Genomic DNA, 21,711 nt, shown 5'->3' on the forward strand with positions numbered 1-21,711 from the left:
TTTATGCATTATTCATATTAAAAGAACCTGCCTATAAGCATGATTTTCTATTTTAAGATTCCATTCTTTTAATAAGATTGTGAGGTATATATCATTCACAAATTAAAAATTCACCTTATGAGATACGCTCATTAGGGACAATTTCCATATCCAACAAAAAGCCCTAGCCGCCGGAGGAATATTGACTGGATTATGAAGTTCTCTTTCTTAAGATCATTTTTTAATCCGATAGTTCAAATCCATAATTTATTTATTCATATTCTTAATGGTCAAATAATTATCAATACTTTTTTTTCAATATAATATGAAAAAAGAGCACAGACAGAGCTGATTAAAAAAATTAAGAAAGCTAAAAGTTACTCTGGAAAAGTTAAATTAAATATAGGTTTAATACCTATTTTGGTCCCTGGATTTGTAGGATGTGTTCAAAGTTGTCCTCCTTTTTTTCAAAAGTTCACAACCGTCCTATATTTTGCAAAAACAGTTTAAGTGGATCCTTTTTGCTTACGGCGTTAGAAAACTAACGGCAGGTTGCTCTCCTGGCAAAAATTAAATGACTTGTCCAATTAGTTGGCAAGTTCAGCCAATAAGACACTGGCACATGGCAATCCCATTTTCACTCAAAAGCTTTATCACACTTCTTCATCTTCTTGAATCGCATGCTGCTTCCCAAACCCTAATCCCCTTTTTCCCTTTTTGTGTTCAACGTTGAGGTTCTGAGATATGAGGTTCTCTCCACTGCTACGCTGCGCCCCATCTCCCTGCCCTTCCGCACGATCACCACGCACTCGCTCACGTTCACTCTCATCGCACCCAGGGCGCGGTAAAGGAGTGTGGTGTAGGTAGCCATGTTGGTGAGGGCATCAAAACAATTTCAATCAATACAATCTTTACGCATATACGAGAAAGAGAAGAGTATTACAAAATCTGGAAATATACAGTGGCACAAGATTTGAGGAAATACAGTATTACAAGATCTGAAAATATACAGTGACACAAGTTCCCTTTTCCAAATTTAAATTCAATCTCAACCTTGCTTTAATCGTGTGCCATTGAGATGAACTGAAACTATATCAGATTAACAAAAAGGGAAAGTCAGGGAGGACCGCTTCCACTCTGGCAATTGCAGCTTTGCCTGCGTTTATGTCTCTCTCCTCCCTCAACACTTCCTTGTGCCTCTTCTCTTTCACAACCTCTTAACTAAATTTGAAAATTAAGTAAATAATTTCCTTTTAAAAGGCAGTTTTGTTCTGACGAGGTGAGGTGGAGGGTGAGGGCGCAGAGGTAGGAAGAAATGGTGGAGTTTGAGGAAGTGGAGAGAAAAAGTTTTTCCACTAGATAAAGGTTTTCAGAGGAGGAGAAGGAGGAAGCTGCAGAAGAGTACGGAAAATGCAAAACAATGTCACGTAATAAGAAATTGTACAGCTCATTCAGGTTTCGCCAGGAAGACAACTCTGCCGTTAATTTTTTTAACACCGTAAGCAAAAAGGACTAACGTGAACCGTTTTTGTAAAATATAGGACGGTTGTGAACTTTTAAAAAAAGAGAGGACAACTTTAAACTCACCCTACAAATCGAAGGACCAAAATAGATATTAAACTTTAAATATATTACTTTATCTTGTCTTATACTTACTGACTCACCAACCAAAAGCTAAAAGTCAACAAGTCCACCACAACTTTCGAAATGACATTCGGTATTTTTTTTAAATTATAATTCAGTTTCTATTATCATGGTGTTATAATTAAATAATTTGGCAGTTATATTCAAAACATTACTTTAAAAATCGTACAAATTGTATTTATTTTATTTTTATAAAATAATAATGAAAAAGATTTAAAAAAAAGGAAAATAAATAAAATGATTAAAATGAAACAAAAAAAAATGAAAAATTACAATATAAAAGTGTTAATTTAACATAATGATATTATATAAAAATAAACAACTCGACGTTATATAACAATAACAAAATATTATATACGATTATTAAAAATAATTTTGATTGTTTATCTTATAGTTAAATAAGAGAATTATTTGTTATTTATATGTTTATCTACGCTAATAATGTTTTCCTTATAATATTCTTTTCAGTCTACTTAATTACATATTAATCCGAATTAAAACTAGTTGCTTCCTTCCTCCAAACAGACATGATTGATGTAAGGCTTAAAAGTTTTAAATCCGTTAAATTTATGAAATGTTTTTAGACTATTTAAATCAACTTTTTTTAATCATTAAAAATTACTTTCTTTAGTCTCTCAAATCCAAATATTATTTACCATTTCACTTATATGACTACTATATATAATTTACATCCTAACATATGTGATTTTGTGTTTTTATTCTTAAAATATAAAATTACACTATTTTTAAAAGTTTTTTTTTTAAACAATGTTTACCTAGAAGATGTTTGATTTTTTTTTTTCAAATTACTAAACTATAAAGATGGACTTTAGATTTGAAAGATCAAAATTAGTTTTTAGTTCAAATTTAAGTAAGAGAACTTCGTGGTTCATATCCACTCACAATAAACCAAGCAACTTCCTTCAATAAAATAACTAAACTCCTATATATAAAATAGAATGTTTCAAACCTCCACCACTTGGCTGTTTCCTCTGGCGGCACACGAGTCTGTTCTGAAAATCTCATTTATAATAAACTTAAAGTGTTTTATATGCTTCTTAAAATATACACAAATGAAAATAATTTAATAATTATTTTATGATAAATGGCCGAATTTTGTTTTTAATCATATAAGTGACTTTTTGTTACACGAGTCTATAGAAGAAAAAAATTAACTGATTCCTCTTGTATCTGTCTCGAGTTTTTAATCACGTAAAATTTGACATACAATACATAATTATAATTGAAGTTCATCTAGAATATTTAAAATTGTCTTCGATAAATTAGAGGTGATGTAAGTCAAAAAGGTGAGCAGAAGCCCGACTTCCATTGGACAGTTTCTGAGGTGATTCGTGCAAACAAATTGAATCATATATTTGACTCGTTTCTGAGGTGATTCGTATGTTTGTCTGTCTTTTTCAAGCTGAGGTGATACGTGTGGATCTGTCCGTCTTATTTGATGTGAGGTTTTGGTCCGTCAACGGTAGAAGCCATGGGATAAAAACAAAGAGAGAAGGAAAATGGTGTTGAGTTTGAATTATGGTGAGATTAAAAAAGGGATATTGTAGGGCTGATTGAGCGTTATAAATAGTTAGTGGGGGAGAGTTGAGTGCTCACATCGACAGAGTGGAATAAAAGAGAAAGAGTGAGAGAAATAGATTTGAGTTTTGTGGAGTTTCTGAAGCATGGCCAACTCTACCGTTTTCCTTTGCCTTAACCTCTCTTTACTAATCTCTCTCGTCACCGCCACTTACTATCAAAGCCTAACCCCAACGCTGATGGGTTTCCGTGAGGACAAGTTCACTCATCTTCACTTCTTCTTCCACGACGTAGTCACCGGGCCCAACCCCAGCATGGTCATTGTCGCCGAGCCCAACGGAAAAGCCAAGGACGCCCTTCCCTTCGGCACCGTTGTCGCCATGGACGACCCCTTGACGGTCGGACCCGAACCCGACTCCAAACTCGTGGGGAAGGCCCAGGGCATTTACACTTCCATATCTCAGGCCGAGATGGGGCTCATGATGGTTATGACCATGGCCTTCACCGACGGAGACTTCAACGGCAGCACCATCAGCGTGTTGGCCAGAAACATGATCATGAGCGAACCCGTTAGGGAAATGGCCATCGTTGGCGGCACTGGGGCTTTTCGCTTCGCTCGTGGCTACGCTCAGGCCAGGTTCCACTCCGTCGATTTCTCCAAAGGCGATGCCATCGTCGAATACGACGTCTTCGTCAATCATTATTGACACTCATATTATAATACTAGTTATTATCATTCATCCTTTTGTTTTGCTTTATGCTTTGTAATTCACCCCACCCTTATAAGGTCACTGTCTTTCCCTCCTCTTACGATGCACTGTAAGAATATAACTTGTGGGGGTATTGTCTTATTATTGATGTATGTTGTTAGCTTTTATTTTCTCTTGTCAACCAATTCATATTGACATTGATATTGGTAGAGAATATTCTCACTACGTCGTTTCCAAACAAATGCAAACATTCCATTCTAAACATAGTAATGCTGTTTACTGTTGCCTTTGAAATATTATGTAATATCAGAGTCACATCGGCCATTAGGGTTAATTTTGTATTTTTGTAATATACTTCTTTTTTTAAGTGGAAATGAAAAATTATCATCTTCCCTGTTATTACATCTAATTTTTATTGTTCCTCCACTACGAAACAGACACTCAAAAATATCTTGTAATTGTTGAATGATTGATTAGTTTTACGCATAGAGAAAAATAGCTTTTATAATATCGATAATAAGAGATTATAATATTTTAAAATATAAAAATGCGTAGAGAACCGTTGTATACTATAAAATCTTAACTTCTTTTTTGTTATATACGAGGATGATTTTTTTATATATATAAAAAAAGCTCATACAAATATTATATTATATTTTTCCTCCCTGAAAAGGATTTATAAAGACGCCGTTGGTCAGCATCATGACAATTTCACGATTTTGTAAACTATTTTCTAACTTTTTTAAGTAATTACTTCTCAATTTATATGTCTTGTGGTGTTTTAGAACAAAAATCACCACCCAATTGTTTTAATTATGTTGAGCAAAATTTGCGATATTTTATACATTAGAGGACAAATTTTAAATGTTGTGCAACTTTGGAGGTCAAACAATAATCAAGAGCTGAAGATATCACCAGCGAACTTAAGTTTCTCTTCTAAAAAAAAAGCTAAAAAATCTACTAACAATACTTATTTTTCTATCATTAAAATCTTCCTCTTTAAAATTTTAATTAAAAGCGTTATTTATGTTCACTTCTATGTTGTATGACATGTTAAAATAAAGTACATAACATATTTAAAAAACTAAATATATAAATTGAGTAACAACATATGTAACCATTTAAGTGTTGTAATTTTTTTTTATCATTGATACCAACAATTTAAATAATACTTAATATTTTATACTGATAAATTTATTTATAATAATAATAATAATAATAATAATAATGATAGTAAAATACTTTAGTTATATTTACGTACAGAGAGATTTATTAACATCAAATTTTACAACAGGCACACATATGTATTATTGCACTAGTAAAAAAAGTAGTTACGAAGGTGCCATATATGTTTCGGTTATGCTAAAACCGAAGCTTAAAAGATTATACGCATCTGTTATACTGTAACCCGTGGTGGAAGGGTGATACTGCCTCGGCTCACACAAGAACCGAAGCCTATACTCTTGCTTCGTGCACTGCAACTCAGACTGACAGCTTTTTTAGAAGGCTTTATTGCCTCGGGTGGCCAGCAACCGATGCTTAAAGGCATCTGCAAGTCAGAAACTGCTCTGCAAGTTAGGTTGTGATGGTGACAGCTCTCTACTGCCTCGGTTAGCCAAGCAACTGAAGCCTATACCATATGGCTGTATTACCTCGGATTTTTTGTTCAACCGGTGCCATATAGTCAAATTCAGTTACCTGCCTACTAATGTTCTTCTCTCTGCTGCATCCAAGATCCAAAAAAGTTTAAAGGTCTCGACTTTCTTCTCTCTATTGGACGGTTAAAGGTCTCCACTTTCTTCTCTCTGTTGCACGGTTAAAGTCACCACTTTCTTCTCTCTCGTTGCATCTTCTCTCTCGCTGCATCTAGATCCAAAAAAGTTCTCGACTTTTCTTCTCTCTCGCTGCATCCAAGCTGTTGCTTCCTCCCCGCTGCATCCAGATTTGTCGAGCTCCCTTTGGTCATTGGCGGCGTGGTTCATCCGGGCGAGCCTCTCGTCACCAGCTTCATCCATTGGGGAGCAACGGAGCCCATAGTCGAGTGTGGGAAGGCTCGAGGTGGGGCTGAAAGCACCGTAGTGGCCGCGGAAAGCAGGGCTTCAACCACTGGACCCCGGTGCGAATCGGCAGCGAGTATAGGGGTTGAACCACTAGACCCCGGTGCAGATCGAGGAACGAGGCTTGAACCACTGGATCCCGGTGCGGATCGGCGGCGAGTAAAGGGCTTGAACCACCCGAGGACGGAGGAGTGAGGGTGGAGGGCGGAGGGGATGGCAACGCCGGAGGATTCAGATTTTTTAGGTGATAATTTTTTGGGTTTTGTCGAGGGTGGTGACGGTGGCGAGGTCTTGTCTTCCTGCTGATAATTTTATGGGTTTTCTTGTGTGCATTTGGAACCACTACATTCAGATTCAAGCTGCTGATAATTTTTTGGGTTTTCTTGTGTGCATTTGGAACCACTAGATTCAGATTCAGGCTGCTGATAATTTTTTGGGTTTTCTTGTGTGCATTTGGAACCACTACATTCAGATTCAGGCTCAGAAATTGAATCTCACTGATTGACGGTGGCGAATTGTAAAATCTGAAAAAAAGAACACGTTACTGCCTCGGTTCTTTAAAAACCGAGCCATAATTCTGTCTTATTTTATTCCGGTTCGTGATCGAGGCATAAAGCCTACTTTTTTTACCTCGGCCGTATATATTTCGGTTGCAAAACCGATGTCTATAAGCAACAACAACCGATGTCTTTTCTTCTTATTGTACTAGTGTTGGCTGCGGCTGGACAACTAAATATAAAGCATATTTGAAAAATCAACAAGATTCACTGATATATTATATTCTTTAAAATGTAATGTTTGAGAAAAATTATATTTTTGGTGTTTTGAGAATTTTTTTAATATAATCATAATATATATTTCTTAAAATACTTAATTTAAATTTAATTACTACTACAAAATTAGTTTCTAAATTATGTTTTGAGTTTATTTATATAATATCATTTAGTTATATTATGAGTTTTCCAGCACACAAATTATTATTCTTAAGTGTTAGACTAGGATAAGCGGGGTGAAACGTGATTTTTTTAAAAATATTAGTGAAATCCAACTATATAATGATACGTTCAACGATATATTTCACAAGAAATATCTAAAAAATTAATAAAAGAATTATCTAGTAATTATTTCATCTGTAATAAAAAAAATCATAAATTTCATTAAATTTCAATTTACCATGAAAACTAGACATATATTTTGTTTTAATACAAAAATTATCTTACAAACAAACACCAAAAAAAAAACAAAAGACATGAATACAAAATCATGATTGAATTACTTAATAAACAATCACGGTCAAACTGAAAATGAAAAGATTAATAAATACACCCAACAACAAAACAAAATCAATGAAAATGCATAAATGAATCCATAAACCATCATCACAAGAGCGTTGTTATTGTTTTTGCACGGTAAAAAATTGAGGGGAACTTTCGTTCTTATATATATTGTATTTTTATTTTAATAAAACATATAACTTTGATAGAATAATTTGAATAATGAAATCCTATCTCTAACATTTTTGTTACTTGTTCTTCAACAGCATGTCGAATAGTTTCCTAATTTAATATGGAAATTACAGGGAAAAATTAGAGGAAGTTGACAACGACAACTATAAAGTCTTTATTTTTTTTTTTTTCATAAAAATATTTCATTTAATTCATTTATAATACTTGGTCGTGTTTAAAAAAAAGTAAAAAACTATTAATCAATTAATAATCATACAACCATTTAAATATTGTTATTTTGTTTTTATCTTTAATAGCCGCCGCCACCTATGCACATGTGCCGGCATGCTCAAACATTGGAAGAATCACGTTCAATAGATCGCTCTACACGCAACGATATATTAAATAATAAGTATTATTTAAATTAATGGTATTAAAGATAAAATATCGAACTTATGAACTTAAAAGGAATATTAAAGGGAATCAAGAATGATACTACAAATGAGAAGACTTAGGAACTTAAAAGAATATTAAAGACCTTTAAAAACTAGTAAAAGTGTTAAATTGAATATTTTGCATGATTTGTTGGAAATAAATGGGTTTGACTTTGATAATTTACTATAAAAATTCATATTTTTATTTATGGAGGCTATATTTTACATGAAAAACATGAATTTATTCAACCTTTGGAGTTTGAAGTTGGTGCGTAATTAGTGGTCTGATCCTCATCCATGACATGATGATAAGAGTATTTATAAGAAAGTGAAGATAGTGAGCTATCAAATCTTTGAATTTCAGTAATTTCACGCATCCAACTACTAAATAACTGACCATAAGATGCCCTTGAATTCAAAATTAAATCTGTTATTTTCCGCTGTTCAAAATTACTATTTTTAAACTACTCCGTACTTTATTGACCGACTACCTTTCATGTTTGACTTGCAAACACGAGATAAACGAGTCTACACTTTGAAAACAACTTGTAAATAATTATTTTCAACTAATTAATAAATTTAAATATTTTTAATTAAAACTTTTTAAATTATTTTTATATTCAATATTTAATTTTTTCATTTTTATTTAAGTATTGTATGTATGATTTTAGAGTTAATGAAATAAACTGATTTTTTTTTCCAATCATATACTTTCTTTCTCTTTTAAAAAGAGTTTACTCAAATTAAAAAAAGAAAAAAGACAAGTTCATTAAAAATGATAAAATGAAAGTAATAATTGTGTCATCTCGTTAATTACAAAATCAAACAATAAAATACCGTACAAAAATAAAAAATATTTTCACTACTCAATAAAAGAATTTTTTTTAACACCTTAATTAAAAATATTTAAATTTATAACTTACTTAAAAAGGAAGTTATAATATTTTTAAAAGTTTTACTATTTTTTAATTTTTTAATTTAAATAACAAGTAATTATTTCTTCAAGGTTTGAAAATAAAATGAAATATCTTATACGTATGATATTATATTTTTTATAGGGTGAGGGAAAAAATGAGAATGACATATTAAAAGTCTGAATATGATGTTATAATACTATTTGTCTTTAGACCTATATAAAAATAAATTTGATATTTTAATCTATAGCTAAGTTGCTAATAATTTGACTACTGAAGTCGCTGTACGAAAATTGACCAAAAAGTCGATGAGTAACAGCATTGATTGAAATTAAATAAAATTTTAATTCTATGACAACTATCGGGACTATTGACAGAAGTATCAGACATCTATCAAAATAACTTTCAAACATTTTATATATATATATATATATATATATATATATATATATATATATATATATATATATATATATATATATATTTTTAAATTAATCAAAAAAGAAGATTTTAAACCATGAAACTACAAATTAATATATGATTAGATAATAGGCGCCTGTTTTAATAAAAACAAACATCGATATAAATTTTGAATGATTCTAATACTATCCTAATAAAATAGATTTAAAATTTAATTTAATTTTTTAAAATTGACTTATGAATTAATATTTATATCAACTTATATATTATAAATTTGATTTATTTTTAATTAAATGTGAGATTTTCAGTAAAATATTTTTTAAATAGATTAAAACGATAAAAACAAATGAGTAACAACTAAATATAATATGATCATATAGAATGCATAATGTTGAAATTAACTTCAGAAAAATTATAAACTTCTAACTTTCAACTTTTATGTAATTTTTTTAGACTTCCTTTTTTATGAAGATAATATTATTAAAGTTAATTATTAAATTCTACTAGAGATGTTATTCATTTTATAAAAAAATTCAATGGATTAAGGAAAATTTATATATATAAATAAATTTTAACATTGAGTTGGTTAAAAAATAAATATTTTCATTTAGATTAAGGATTTGAGTTATGATAAGTTTTTATATTGAATAAGCAAATTCTTTGATATCCGTGTTTGATTTGCGATAACATTTAATTTTATATTATAGGAAAATTTGAACACTTTCCAATATTTTCATGATTCAAAATAGTTTGTTGCTGTTTTAATCACATTATATCTAATTCGTTTTTCTTTTACTACGTGCAAAATTTGTCTAAAATCTCCTTCCAAACAACTATTATATCCACAAAGGGTTTATCCTGTTTGCATTATTAACATTTTTTATAATATTCCTAAATGTTTTATCAAATGCTTCAAATGTACGTGTTTCATCTCATATAATCAATTCGTCAAGTCTATCTTGAGTGATGTTACAAGCTGATTCGTCATTTATCAAGATTGATATACAAAATGTAAAATGTGTTGTTTTTCACAAGGAAGTAGTAAGATGCAATCTGATTGGAAGTTACATTTAAAACAATAATTAATTTGCATCTCATGGTAATTGATCATATTCTCCACATGAAAATTTTACCTATTCTACCGTATCCATACAGAATAAAGGAATCCTCCCTTTTTTATGAAAGCGATGTTGCAAGGATGTTTTCATACACATGCAGTTGTTCATCAGTGAGTAATTTTAACATATTTTTTGTTTCAAGTCTAGGGTTATCTAGATTCTTTTCGAAACCTAACGAATCCACAAATCAAGTTATCCATGTCCCCATTTCCAGCAAACATTAAGAGTAGAAACAAGAAATTAACATATAATGGAAGAGTCGTGTATATAATCAAAGCATTTACAAAGTACAAGAGAGTCTAATGGTTACAAATGCCTTTAACAAAATGGGTTTGGCTCTTAATTTCTACGAAGAGCCTCAAGCTTAATAATTGGAAGAAAAGGAGACACAAGGAGGAAGAAAAGGATGTTCCCAAGTAGCCTCAATAAGCTCCAAACAGCGTAGTCGTGCCTCCAAGCCACCAAAGACTCAGTTTCCTTCTAGAAAAAGCTTGAATAAATAGGCTCATTACATCAACAAAGTGACCACTTAGTGTCAAGGCTCTACCGCTCAACACTGGCCTTCAGAACAACCCTAGACGCTCTTTGGAAATGTGGCGTGCAACAATGGTGAAGGGCTCTCAGTGTTGAACCTTCAGGTTTCTCTCTATCAAGCTTTCGCTTAGGGCTAGGAGGTTGCTCAACGCCACCTAGGCTTCCACCACTCCTATTTTTTTATCTTCTTGCTTCTTTGGGTTACTAAGGTTTTTCAATTTGCTAGAGGGTCCTAACACCAAAATAGATACACAAATAGGAGATTACAGTTATAATTATACAAGTGTAGCCTAAAGTAAGAGTTTTTACAAAAGGAAGATAAAAGTCAGAATTTAAGCAAGTAATAAGCTATAAAAGAGATTATTTTGTTACTAAAATGAAGTTCAGATAATGGTAAGATATGCTCTCCCTCAATATATTACTCCTCTACCTCTTCAATGGTCCTACTCCTTCAAACAACTTCAATTTCTCAATATATTCGGCCTAAATAGCTTGAACATATTGAATGGTAAAACTTTACGGATATTTTTTATGCAGCTTATGATTTCTTTATGCACTTTTATGAGTTGCGTGAAAAACAAAAAGGCCCTTAGTTTATACTATCTATTTTTACATCAACCTCATTACTCCTTAGTTCTATACTTTATATTCTCTCTTTTTTTGTTCTAAATTATTTTTTAATTTTATTGAGGTGAATAGATTATTAGGATTTTTTTTAATTTATACTTTTTTATTGTTCAAGTGCAATATCTTTTTTTATTTTTAAACTACTATCACTTCTAAAATATTATTTTTTATATATTTATAGTAACATTTCAAATTATATTATATTGAAAGTCCTACAAATATTTTTGGGTTGTGTATTCTAGAATTCAAAAGCCTTTTTTCTAATGTTGAAAATGACTTTCTAATAGTATAATTTGAAAGTTTTTTATATTAACTTTTATTTTCAAATGTAATTTAAAAACTAAAAATATTTTTAAATTGAATAACTCAAACTTAGTGTTTATGAAAGTAATAATTACAAATTATATAATATTATAACCCAAACAAAATTATACAAAAAAAAAGTTATTTTTAAATTGTATAATCCAAAAATATTTTTAGGAATCAAATAGATATTTTAATATTATATAAATTTAATATATTTAATTTAACTAAAGACTGTGATCTCATCTTGGATATTTTCATCATAAAACAAAACCTATTCTACCCATAATCGAACAAACACATACAAAGGCTTTTGTTTCCTACACACCCATCATTACTAACGCACCGCTACAATAATATGAAAAAGACTAAAATATTATCAATAACTATATCAGATCCCCCAATATCGTTACTGTGGAGAAAGAATAAGAGGGAGAACGATGCAAGAAGAAAGAGAGAATGTGGAAGAAAGCTCATTCCAAGAAGTTCTTTCTAAAATGCATTTTATGTATATTGAAAAGCTTATTCCCTAAAAAGTCTTTTTGAAAGGTATTATAAACATTCAATAAGCTTATTCCAAGATTTTTGTTGTGACAGCTTGTTTTCACACATTCTGGAAATCCCATTACAAAAATCTTATTTCAGAAATTGTGTTTTGAAAATCCTGTTCTGGATTTTTTTTTTAAACAGATAATCAAGAACAAAATGAGGGGTATTTCTTTTAGCATTTCCATATATTCTTCTTGCATCTTCATCTCGAAATTATCTATGGGTTAATAATATAGAATGCAATCCAAAACTCAAAAATAAATTCTATATTTCATAAACCAAAATATATTAAATTAGATGGGTTGAAAAATACATCTTAGATTACACAATCCAGAATGTCTATATTATATAGTTCAAAAATATATTATGAATTGTAGGAAAAATATTTTTAAATTGCATAATTTATAGATACATTTTAAATTGTACAATAAAAAATAAATTTCATATTATGAAATTTGGGAGTGCGTTATTACACAATTCTAAAGTACATTTAAGATTACATAATTCATAATATATTTTTGGATTACCGAATGAGATATGCATTTTGAACTCATAATCCAAAATACATTTTAGATTACATACTCTAAAAATACATTTTAGATTATTCGACCAAAAATCTTAAAATTATATTTCAGATTACAACATTTAGATTATATTTCTAGATTACAGATTAGGTAACACGAAAATATATTATGAATTAGAAAATATAAAATACATTTTCAGATCAAGAAATAAATTCTGAATTGTATAACTTAAAATATGTTTTTAAATTCTATGTTTGAAAATTAAAACATGAATATGTTGAACATTTAGGTGTAAGAAGAAATGATGAAAATACAAAATGTAATTGTCCATATTGTCCATATTAAGGGTAGCGTCATTACGTTTGGGCCGAGCTAAATAAAATTGCTTTTGGGCCGTACATAAATAAGTAATTTTCGTCCTTTTATATTCCAAGTTCTCCTTTAACTTTCTTTAATGTATTTTACAAAATTATTAGACAATTTCTTCCTTCATCTCATAATTTTTTTCCTGCACATCATAATTTTTTGAAAACTCCCATTATTTATATCTTGCTGAAACGGAATCCGTAGACATCGCGGATTATATAATCCGGAATTCAAAAATCTTAATTTTACACATTTGGAATCCAAAACTTATATATTTTAAATTATAAAATTTAGAATGTATTTAAAAATAATATATTTTAAATAATGTATTTCTTTTTATATAAATTTTGGATTCTCAATTTCGTAAGTGTACAATCCTCTCAATTATAATTTAAATCCCTCTAAAATTCATCATAATCAGAACAAATTTCATTGAAAATCAACTTTAAAATTCATTATATCCTCTCAATTATATATATACATTTTTCTTTTGAAGGTCCTTTTAGTCAAATTAACCAAGGATATCTTTGTCACCAATAAACACAATGAAAATAGTCTTTGAAAGGTGTTTCATGCACTTGTGAGCAGTAGATTAATGTTTCATGAAGTGGCGCTGATTAGAGGGAGAGGTGTTTTTATTATTTTAGGGTTCAGATTAGGATTTTTATTATTTTTCAATGAAGAGTAATTTGATATTTTAATATGGGTAGAGGGGTGGAGGAAGAAATTATAGAGGTGCATACAGAAATGGTCGAATTATTATTGGCGAAAATGTATTTTCATGATGTTTATCGCAAAAAAAAAAAAGAGTGTTATTGTGTATACAATTTTACTTTAATTTGTCAATTACAATTAGATTAATTATGACATAAGTTACTCTTTTTAATCATAAATGAATTAGTAACGATACAAAGTATAGTAAAAAGATACACGTTAATATAATTGGTTGATTTATTAATTATCTTTTCACTTATATTGAATTAATGATGGTACAAGTTACATTTTTCTAATATTACTCAAATTAATTTTGGTACAGATTAGTATGTGACTAATTAAAAATTTAATTTGGATAATAATAAATTGAATTACTATTTATCATATTATAGAATGTCATTCTTTTAAAAATGATATCCATTTCAATTTAAAAAGGTAATTAATATCTCACTTATCCCATAACAAAAGGATAAATTTTACATAATTTATTTATTCATTATTAGTATTAAAAAATAAATTTTGAAAAGGAACTTTTACCTAAAACTATTACACAAGAAAAAAACTATTTTTTGTATAAACTTTGTGACATAGGGATGAAGTTTTTGCTTATGTTAGCATAACATATATATTTTTTTTTATTGTTGTTATTGTTATTGTTGAATTAGTAGAGTGGGAATAAGATGAAAAGTATATAGAAAAGGACGGTTGGTGATTTGGGGTGAGAAATATGGTTAAGTTGGTGAAAGTGATGTTGTTGTGCATAAAGTCAAGTATTCACAATGGCAGCAGAGTAATAATCATAGTTTATTTTGAAACATGGCTGCTGAATTACGACCGGAACTAACATAATGTGGGAATAACCAAGGACATCTCACTCCATCTACGACTCCTTTAATATATAAATGTCTTGCTCCAATTTTATTTTATTTTTATTAAAATACATATAGTTAAAATAAAACACTTTTACATTCATATTCTCACTTCCCTATTAATAAAATCATTGTTAAATAAGTGTAGGGGCAACCTATGAGTGTCCTAGTTATGTTTTAAAAAAATCAAATCAAAAAAGGTTAACATTTAAATAAACAGTGATAAAATTGTTAACATAATTATTTTAATTTAAAAACTTTTATTTGAAAGATAAAATTGAAAAAAAATGTCAATATCAAAAAGTGAAATCTTCCTATAATAAAAAATAATAAAACTATTATTATTTTTATTATTGTAGTTATAAATTAGATATAAATAGCTTTTATAATTTTATTATAAGAATTTTTTATTTATTTTGTAGGTAATTTTTTAATTAAAAAAAGTTAGGTTTAAAAAAATAGTCCAATAAAAAAGGCCGTTAAATTTAAACAAATATTAATATTAATAAAATGATTTTATTTTTTTGAAAAGAATTTAAAAAGTAAAATTGAAAAACAAATATAAATACTAATTAATAAGAAGAATCTCCTAGTTATATATTTAGATAGATATAGATAAGTAGACGAGTTTTCAATTTATTGTGACATATAAAGTATTCATATGTAGTAGGTCTATGATGATAGATTTAAAGTATTTACCCTTTGAAAAAAAAATATAAGAAATACAAATAACAATTTAAATTTGAGAAATAACAATGTATGTTTTGATATTGAATGGTATTTTTTTATCGATAATTGATGATAATGTTAAAATTAGATTATTTTATTTGAGATAGAAAAATATAAAAATTAAATTAAACGTAAGATTAATATTTTAAAATATATAGCTAAATTAACATATTTAAAAAATTCTGATTAGGTTTTGTTAATTTATCCAAATATGATAAAATTCAATGAAGATATGTTTGAAAATATAACTTTGTCTATGTTAAACTCGAATTGTGCTTTGGCTAAAACAAAGAGAGTCAAATACGTCATCTACTTATTATATCATGAAGCATAATTTATACATAGTTATGTATATTTTCGAGGTGATACAGATAATAGACAATAACATAAGAGAAATTGAAAAGAAAATTTAATACATTTTATTTTTTTGCAATTTATCAAAATCATGTAATTTGTTTCATCTAATAAAATATAACATGTTTAATAAAATTACCTGATTAGTTTTTTATTTTTTTATATAATCTACATGTATACTTTAAAACAATTAAATATAAAAAAAATCTCAAGATCGACCCTAACTGAGTCCCATCGGATTCTCCTCAAATAAAAATGAAAAATCCATACTACTTTATATGAGAAATCGATACTAGATATTAAAAGAGACTTTATAATTAAAATACATACAAATATTTTCTGATATTTTTTAATATGAGATTTTCAATTAAAAAATGCTTTTTTTTCTGGTGTGGTAAGTATTTAGAAAATTTTATAACAAAATGGAGCTATCAAAGTTTTATAAATTCTTAGGAACATCACATCATCCGCTGGTAATTATCGAAAAATATATAGGCACGAAAAAGAAGTTGAATTGAAGACTAAATTGATTAAAATAATTAAACCCAAAAGTGCAACCTTTCTTTATTACCTTATTAAAGTCTTAGTTACCCGTTTTGAAAGCAATCTCAACATAATTTTATAAACAATCTTATTTTTTAATTTTCTCACCATATGTTTTACTGTTTTCTTTATTACAAAAAATTAAATAACAAATATTAATACTTTTATGGGTGTTGCTCCCTCCACCTCCACACCTTTCTTCCTCCACCTCCCCTTTATTATTTTGCCCTTAAATAAAATTTTATTTTTAGGGTTAATTTTTTTAATTTTACCCATTCACAACCTATTCCACTAATAACCTATTTTAGTTCCTCCTACATGAGTAAAATATTTTTCTTTTATTTTAACATTATTTTTCTTCATCTCTTTCTTTTGTCGCGGTGAGATACTACAAGTTGTAAAGGTTGGTGGTAGTGGAAAGAATTATCAAGTAATCTCCCTCTCGTGGTGCAGTGTCGCTCTCGTGATGCAGTGTCGCTCTCGTGGTGCAGTGTGTGGAGTGGTGCAGTGCGTGTGTTGCTTCCTTAAGGTGTGTTTTCGAATAAACCTTCAAATAAAACCCTAAAATAAAAAACGTAACTTTTAAACGGTGACATCCTTCAACGGATGTCAACATCCGTTTAAGGAAAGAACGGATGTCAACATCCGTTTAAGGAAAAAAACGAATGTCAACATCCGTTTAAGGAAAAAACGGATGTCGACATCCGTTTTTTCCTTAAACGGATGTTGACATCCGTTTTTTTCCTTAAACGGATGTTGACATCCGTTCTTTCCTTAAACGGATGTTGACATCCGTTCTTTCCATAAACAGATGTTGACATCCGTTCTTTCCTTAAACGGACTCTGAGTTACGTTTTTAATTTTAGATTTATTTTATTAGTTTATTCTTTATTTTGGAAATATTTTAATAATTTAATTTAAATGTTTTGATTTATTATTTTTTAATATATTTTTTATGTATTTTAATAATGTAAGGAAAATGAAGAAGAAAGAATCGTATGAGGAGAACTGAAACGGAGAAGACAAATGGAGTTGTAAAGTAAAACAGAAGACAAATTGTTAAACGAAATTGAGAGATGGAAAGATTGAGTGCAGGGAGTAAAGTAGGAGAACTAGGTTTGGAATAAATTAAAATAATAAAAATAAAAAATTTTAATTTGAGGATATAATTGGAATTAAAAAAAATTGGGGAGGTGGAGGGAGAAAGGTGTGGTGGTGGAGGGAGCAACACCCTACTTTTATTATACCCTCTGATAAAAATAAGAAGAAGAAAAACACCGTTATACCTGTCCAGCCCTTTTCCAGAGCCCATTTTTCTTACTTCACTCTACCCTTAATTCATGGGCCCAACACGCGAACCAACCCAAATCACCCAATTCCATCAAAACCAGCCCAACCCTTTTCCCACACCTACTTATTTCATTTTCCACCCCTTTGCGCTGGTTTTTCCATACGACCGTTTATCATGTATTAAAAATCTCCACACACACATGTGCCTAGGCAATAACTTTAATAAAATGAATTCAATATTTGTACTTTAATCAATAAAATAATAAAATGATCTCATTATTGGTATATTTCATTTAAATTTTAAATAATTTAAACATACAAGAAAAAAAGAATATAATAAGAATCTAAAATATTAAAATTAACACGATTCCTTAGATTTTACATAAAAACTTAAAACGATAGATAAATAAGACCATAAAAATAGATAAATAAAAAGACAACAAGAAAAAGTACTTCATTATGGTGGATTTCTCCACTTCATCATCTCTTATCTATTACAGAATGGACGCAGCGAACGATCAACAATCCCAAACAGAAATTATTTAACTCAAGCAACTTCTTGTACTACAACAAAACCTCAACTTTTCTGTACAGCAGATTTATTAATTGTAAGCGATTCATAGATTTAAAAGGAGTGAACTAGGAACTCAGTCTTTGGATTTCTTCCCCACTTGTAATCCAATATCTGCACTTAAGTTATGTGCATAAAACTTACGAAAATATTGTACCAAATAAGTTAGAAAGTTCTAACTTTGCATACCAATTTTGAAAGTTTATAGACGAACAGGAACACACAGATAAAGTTCAGCAACGAAAGTTGGGATATGGAAAATTTATATTTTGCTGAGAATGGGGTCTGTCATGAAGTTAAGGCCGTGGTTAAAGAGTTGATGAGAGGGAGAGGTGGAGGAGGAGGAATAATGGTAGACGTAGACATTGTATTCGACTGTGGCATCACCTTTGTGGTAATCAACCTTAACACTGCGAGCAAGAACAAAGCCACGTGCGAAGCGGAAAGCACCTGTGCCACCAATAATTGGCAACTCCCTCACCGGAAGTATGATCTCGTTCCTCCCTAACACACTCAGAGTGCTGCCATTGAATTCTCCTTCAAAGAATGTCAAGGTCATCCCCATCACTATCTCCAAATCCAAACCTGCTCTTTGGGTTGCAGAGAGGTAAAACCCTTGAGCTTTTCCTACCCTTTTGGACTCAACATCGGGTCCGATGGTCAGTGGGTCCTCGATCACCACCATGGAGCCGAAGGGAAGGGGAGCGTTTGACATAATCTTTGGAGGGTCGATTATGATGAGGGAGGGTTTGTCGTTTGTTATGAGTTCATGAAAGTAGAACCGAATGTGTGTTAGCTTCTCACCAGCACGTAACTGATCGGGAGAGATTGTTTGGTAGAAGGTGCCAGAAACCAGAGAAGCGAAAAGGAAGGAAAGGGTTAAAGGAAGGAAGAAAGTTTTGAAATTTGCCATGACAGTAGGAAGGAAGATGATAACTGTGAAATGAACTTAGTATGGTGATGCTACCATGTGAGTAGAGAAGACTATTTATAAGAAATGTGTAAACTTTAGGTATTAGAATCTGCTAAAAAAAAAGTAGTTATTATTGGATGAATATAAGTGTTAGTCAAAGGATATTGAATTTAAAATTGCAGTGATTAGTTGTTATTACACGGCCTAAGCGCTCTTACCTACTACTTGTTGCTTACAGATTCAGACACTATATTTCAAAATTGAATAGTTATCTAATTGGTCTGAACGTGGACTGAGGCTACTCAGCAGTAGAGAGCTGTTTATTTATGAAACAGCAGGGAATATTTTACGTTAACAACCTCGTCAATTATAGGTTTGTGCGAAATAAATAATACATTGTTGGATTAAAGAAATAGCACAAGGTGGTTGAAACAATCTTTGATATATAATGGTCTAATTGGTTCTTACGTATACTGCTTCTACCATACTACACCAGAAGAAAAATATACTTTGATATATATAAATTTTTTATATTTATTTAATAACTTTTTTTTATCTTTTACTTTCTTTTTTTGAATATAAAAATTTACTTTTTTATATTTATTTTACTTTTATATTATATGTAAAATGAATATAAAAATGTTTCATTGTATCATTTACTCAAACGAAAATAAGAAACAACAATTTATGAAAAAAGTAGGTGTAGCCTCCAGCGTATGATTTGTCTAAATAAATAGTCAGTTTTGGGTTCTTACCAAACTTTAGGAAGGAAAAGGCTGAAAAAGAGAAATGTATATTTAGAATAAGTCGTTTTTTTGTTGTCTATTACATTTTGTCCTTTTTTTCCCATACCAGCATGTATCATGTATTATTTATCTCCATAATTAACCATGTTAAAAGAACATTAAAAAAAAAATTCATACGTGACCACATATATGTGTAGGCAAAATTTAAAAAAAAATGAAATCTTTATTTTTACTTTAATATTAACTATGATAAATTAATAAATGAAATGATAAATTGAACTCATTATTTGTACATTTAATTTAATTTTTAAAAAATATTTATACATATATTTATGGAAATGTCAAAATGAAAAATAAAAGAATCTGAAATATTTTATTAATTGAAGAAATTAACATGATTTCATATATTTACATAAAAACTTAAAACCTAGATGAAAATATCATAAAAATTAGATAAATAGAAAGACAATATAAAAAGTACATCATTATCCTGATTTCTCCGCTTCATTCTCTTATTTATTACACGATGGACATAGTCAACGGTATAGGTTCCCTAATAGACATTGTAGGACACATTATCTATCTCAAGCAACTTGTACTACAACAAAAGCTCAACTTTCCAATACGACATATTTATTAGTTAGTCTTTTTCGTTATTTAAAATGTTAAAATCACGAAAAAGACTGATTAAATAAAAAATAAATGTGCTGAAAGATGTGTTGATATATTACTTTTCGTAAAAAAATGGATTATTTTCTTTTGAAGTCGTTCCGTAAACAATAAATACATTCACTAGTGTGAACTTAGTGATGGCTTGAAGACTCATGCAATTTGTGTATGTCTAATCGAGATGTTAAATTTATTTTATTTGTGCTCTAAATTTTAAATTAAAATTTGTTTTATTTTAAATTTTAATATATTTTGGTTATCAAAATTTATAAATAACATAGTGTATTAAGTTAGTCTTGAATTGAAACGTGTTAATCAATGCACATAATTTAAACATTAACTTAAAAAACTATTTGATACATGAAAAAATTTAACATAATTAAATTAAAAGATTGTATTTATTTATTCTTTTAAAATTTGAGAACTAAATTATATCAGAATTTAAAATATGAATAAATTTTAATTTTGCATAAAAGAATTTAGAGACGGAAAATATATATAATTTTTTTTAAAGAGAGAAAGAAGGGCTTCCCATTATTCATATGTGTCGTTTTAGTGTGGTGCAGGGAAAAGGTTCCTTGGTGCCAATTTGACATTTAGACAATAATAGAATGTTATAAAAATGTGGAATCGCTTATCGATGAATCAATTATTTGTTTGTCTCATTATATTTAAAAAGTTAAACATAATATAATGGTTTTAAAATGTGTAACCTTACCTACTGGTTCATGATTCAATCAATTGATTCCTCACGTGGTTATACGAAACTGCATGATTGACAGAACAACGCTTTCTAGAAAATGTAAAATAAAGTTAATCTGAAACAGTTTTACCCGTTAATTCACGTTTAAGATCGTTTAGATGGGATCAAAGCATCTTAAGAGAGTATACATGTGATGTTTTGAATATGAATTGTATTATGAATAGCTTAGGAAACCATTTACTAATATGTCTCCATTGTGTTGTAAAGATTAAATAATCATCTTTTTATGTGGTCAGTTATCACAAACATGATGTCATTGTTTAATATCTATAATGACTAGACCGTTCATCGTTTAGAGGCACTAAACGAATTTATTTTAACAATTTCATATATCTAATGATAGAAAAATTAACGTCCATCTTACACATATTTCTCGACCAGTTTAAA

The 21,711-nt window shown here is 29.3% G+C and overlaps 1 protein-coding gene and 1 pseudogene across 1 annotated transcript; one reads left to right on the top strand and one right to left on the bottom strand.

The window, feature by feature from the left end:
- The first annotated feature begins 3,214 nt into the window (after positions 1 to 3,214).
- On the top strand, positions 3,215 to 4,039 carry LOC124844910 (pterocarpan synthase 1). Its single transcript, XM_047321929.2, has one exon. The coding sequence runs from the start codon at positions 3,309 to 3,311 to the stop codon at positions 3,867 to 3,869; it is 561 nt and encodes a 186-aa protein (XP_047177885.2). The 5' UTR covers positions 3,215 to 3,308; the 3' UTR covers positions 3,870 to 4,039.
- A 14,052-nt stretch (positions 4,040 to 18,091) lies between these two features.
- Positions 18,092 to 19,200, bottom strand: LOC124844909 (pterocarpan synthase 1 pseudogene; annotated as a pseudogene).
- Positions 19,201 to 21,711: the final 2,511 nt, after the last annotated feature.

This window comes from Vigna umbellata, chromosome 5, assembly GCF_029865625.1.
Source record: "Vigna umbellata cultivar VRB3 chromosome 5, Vumbellata_1.0, whole genome shotgun sequence".
Taxonomy (NCBI): domain Eukaryota; kingdom Viridiplantae; phylum Streptophyta; class Magnoliopsida; order Fabales; family Fabaceae; genus Vigna; species Vigna umbellata.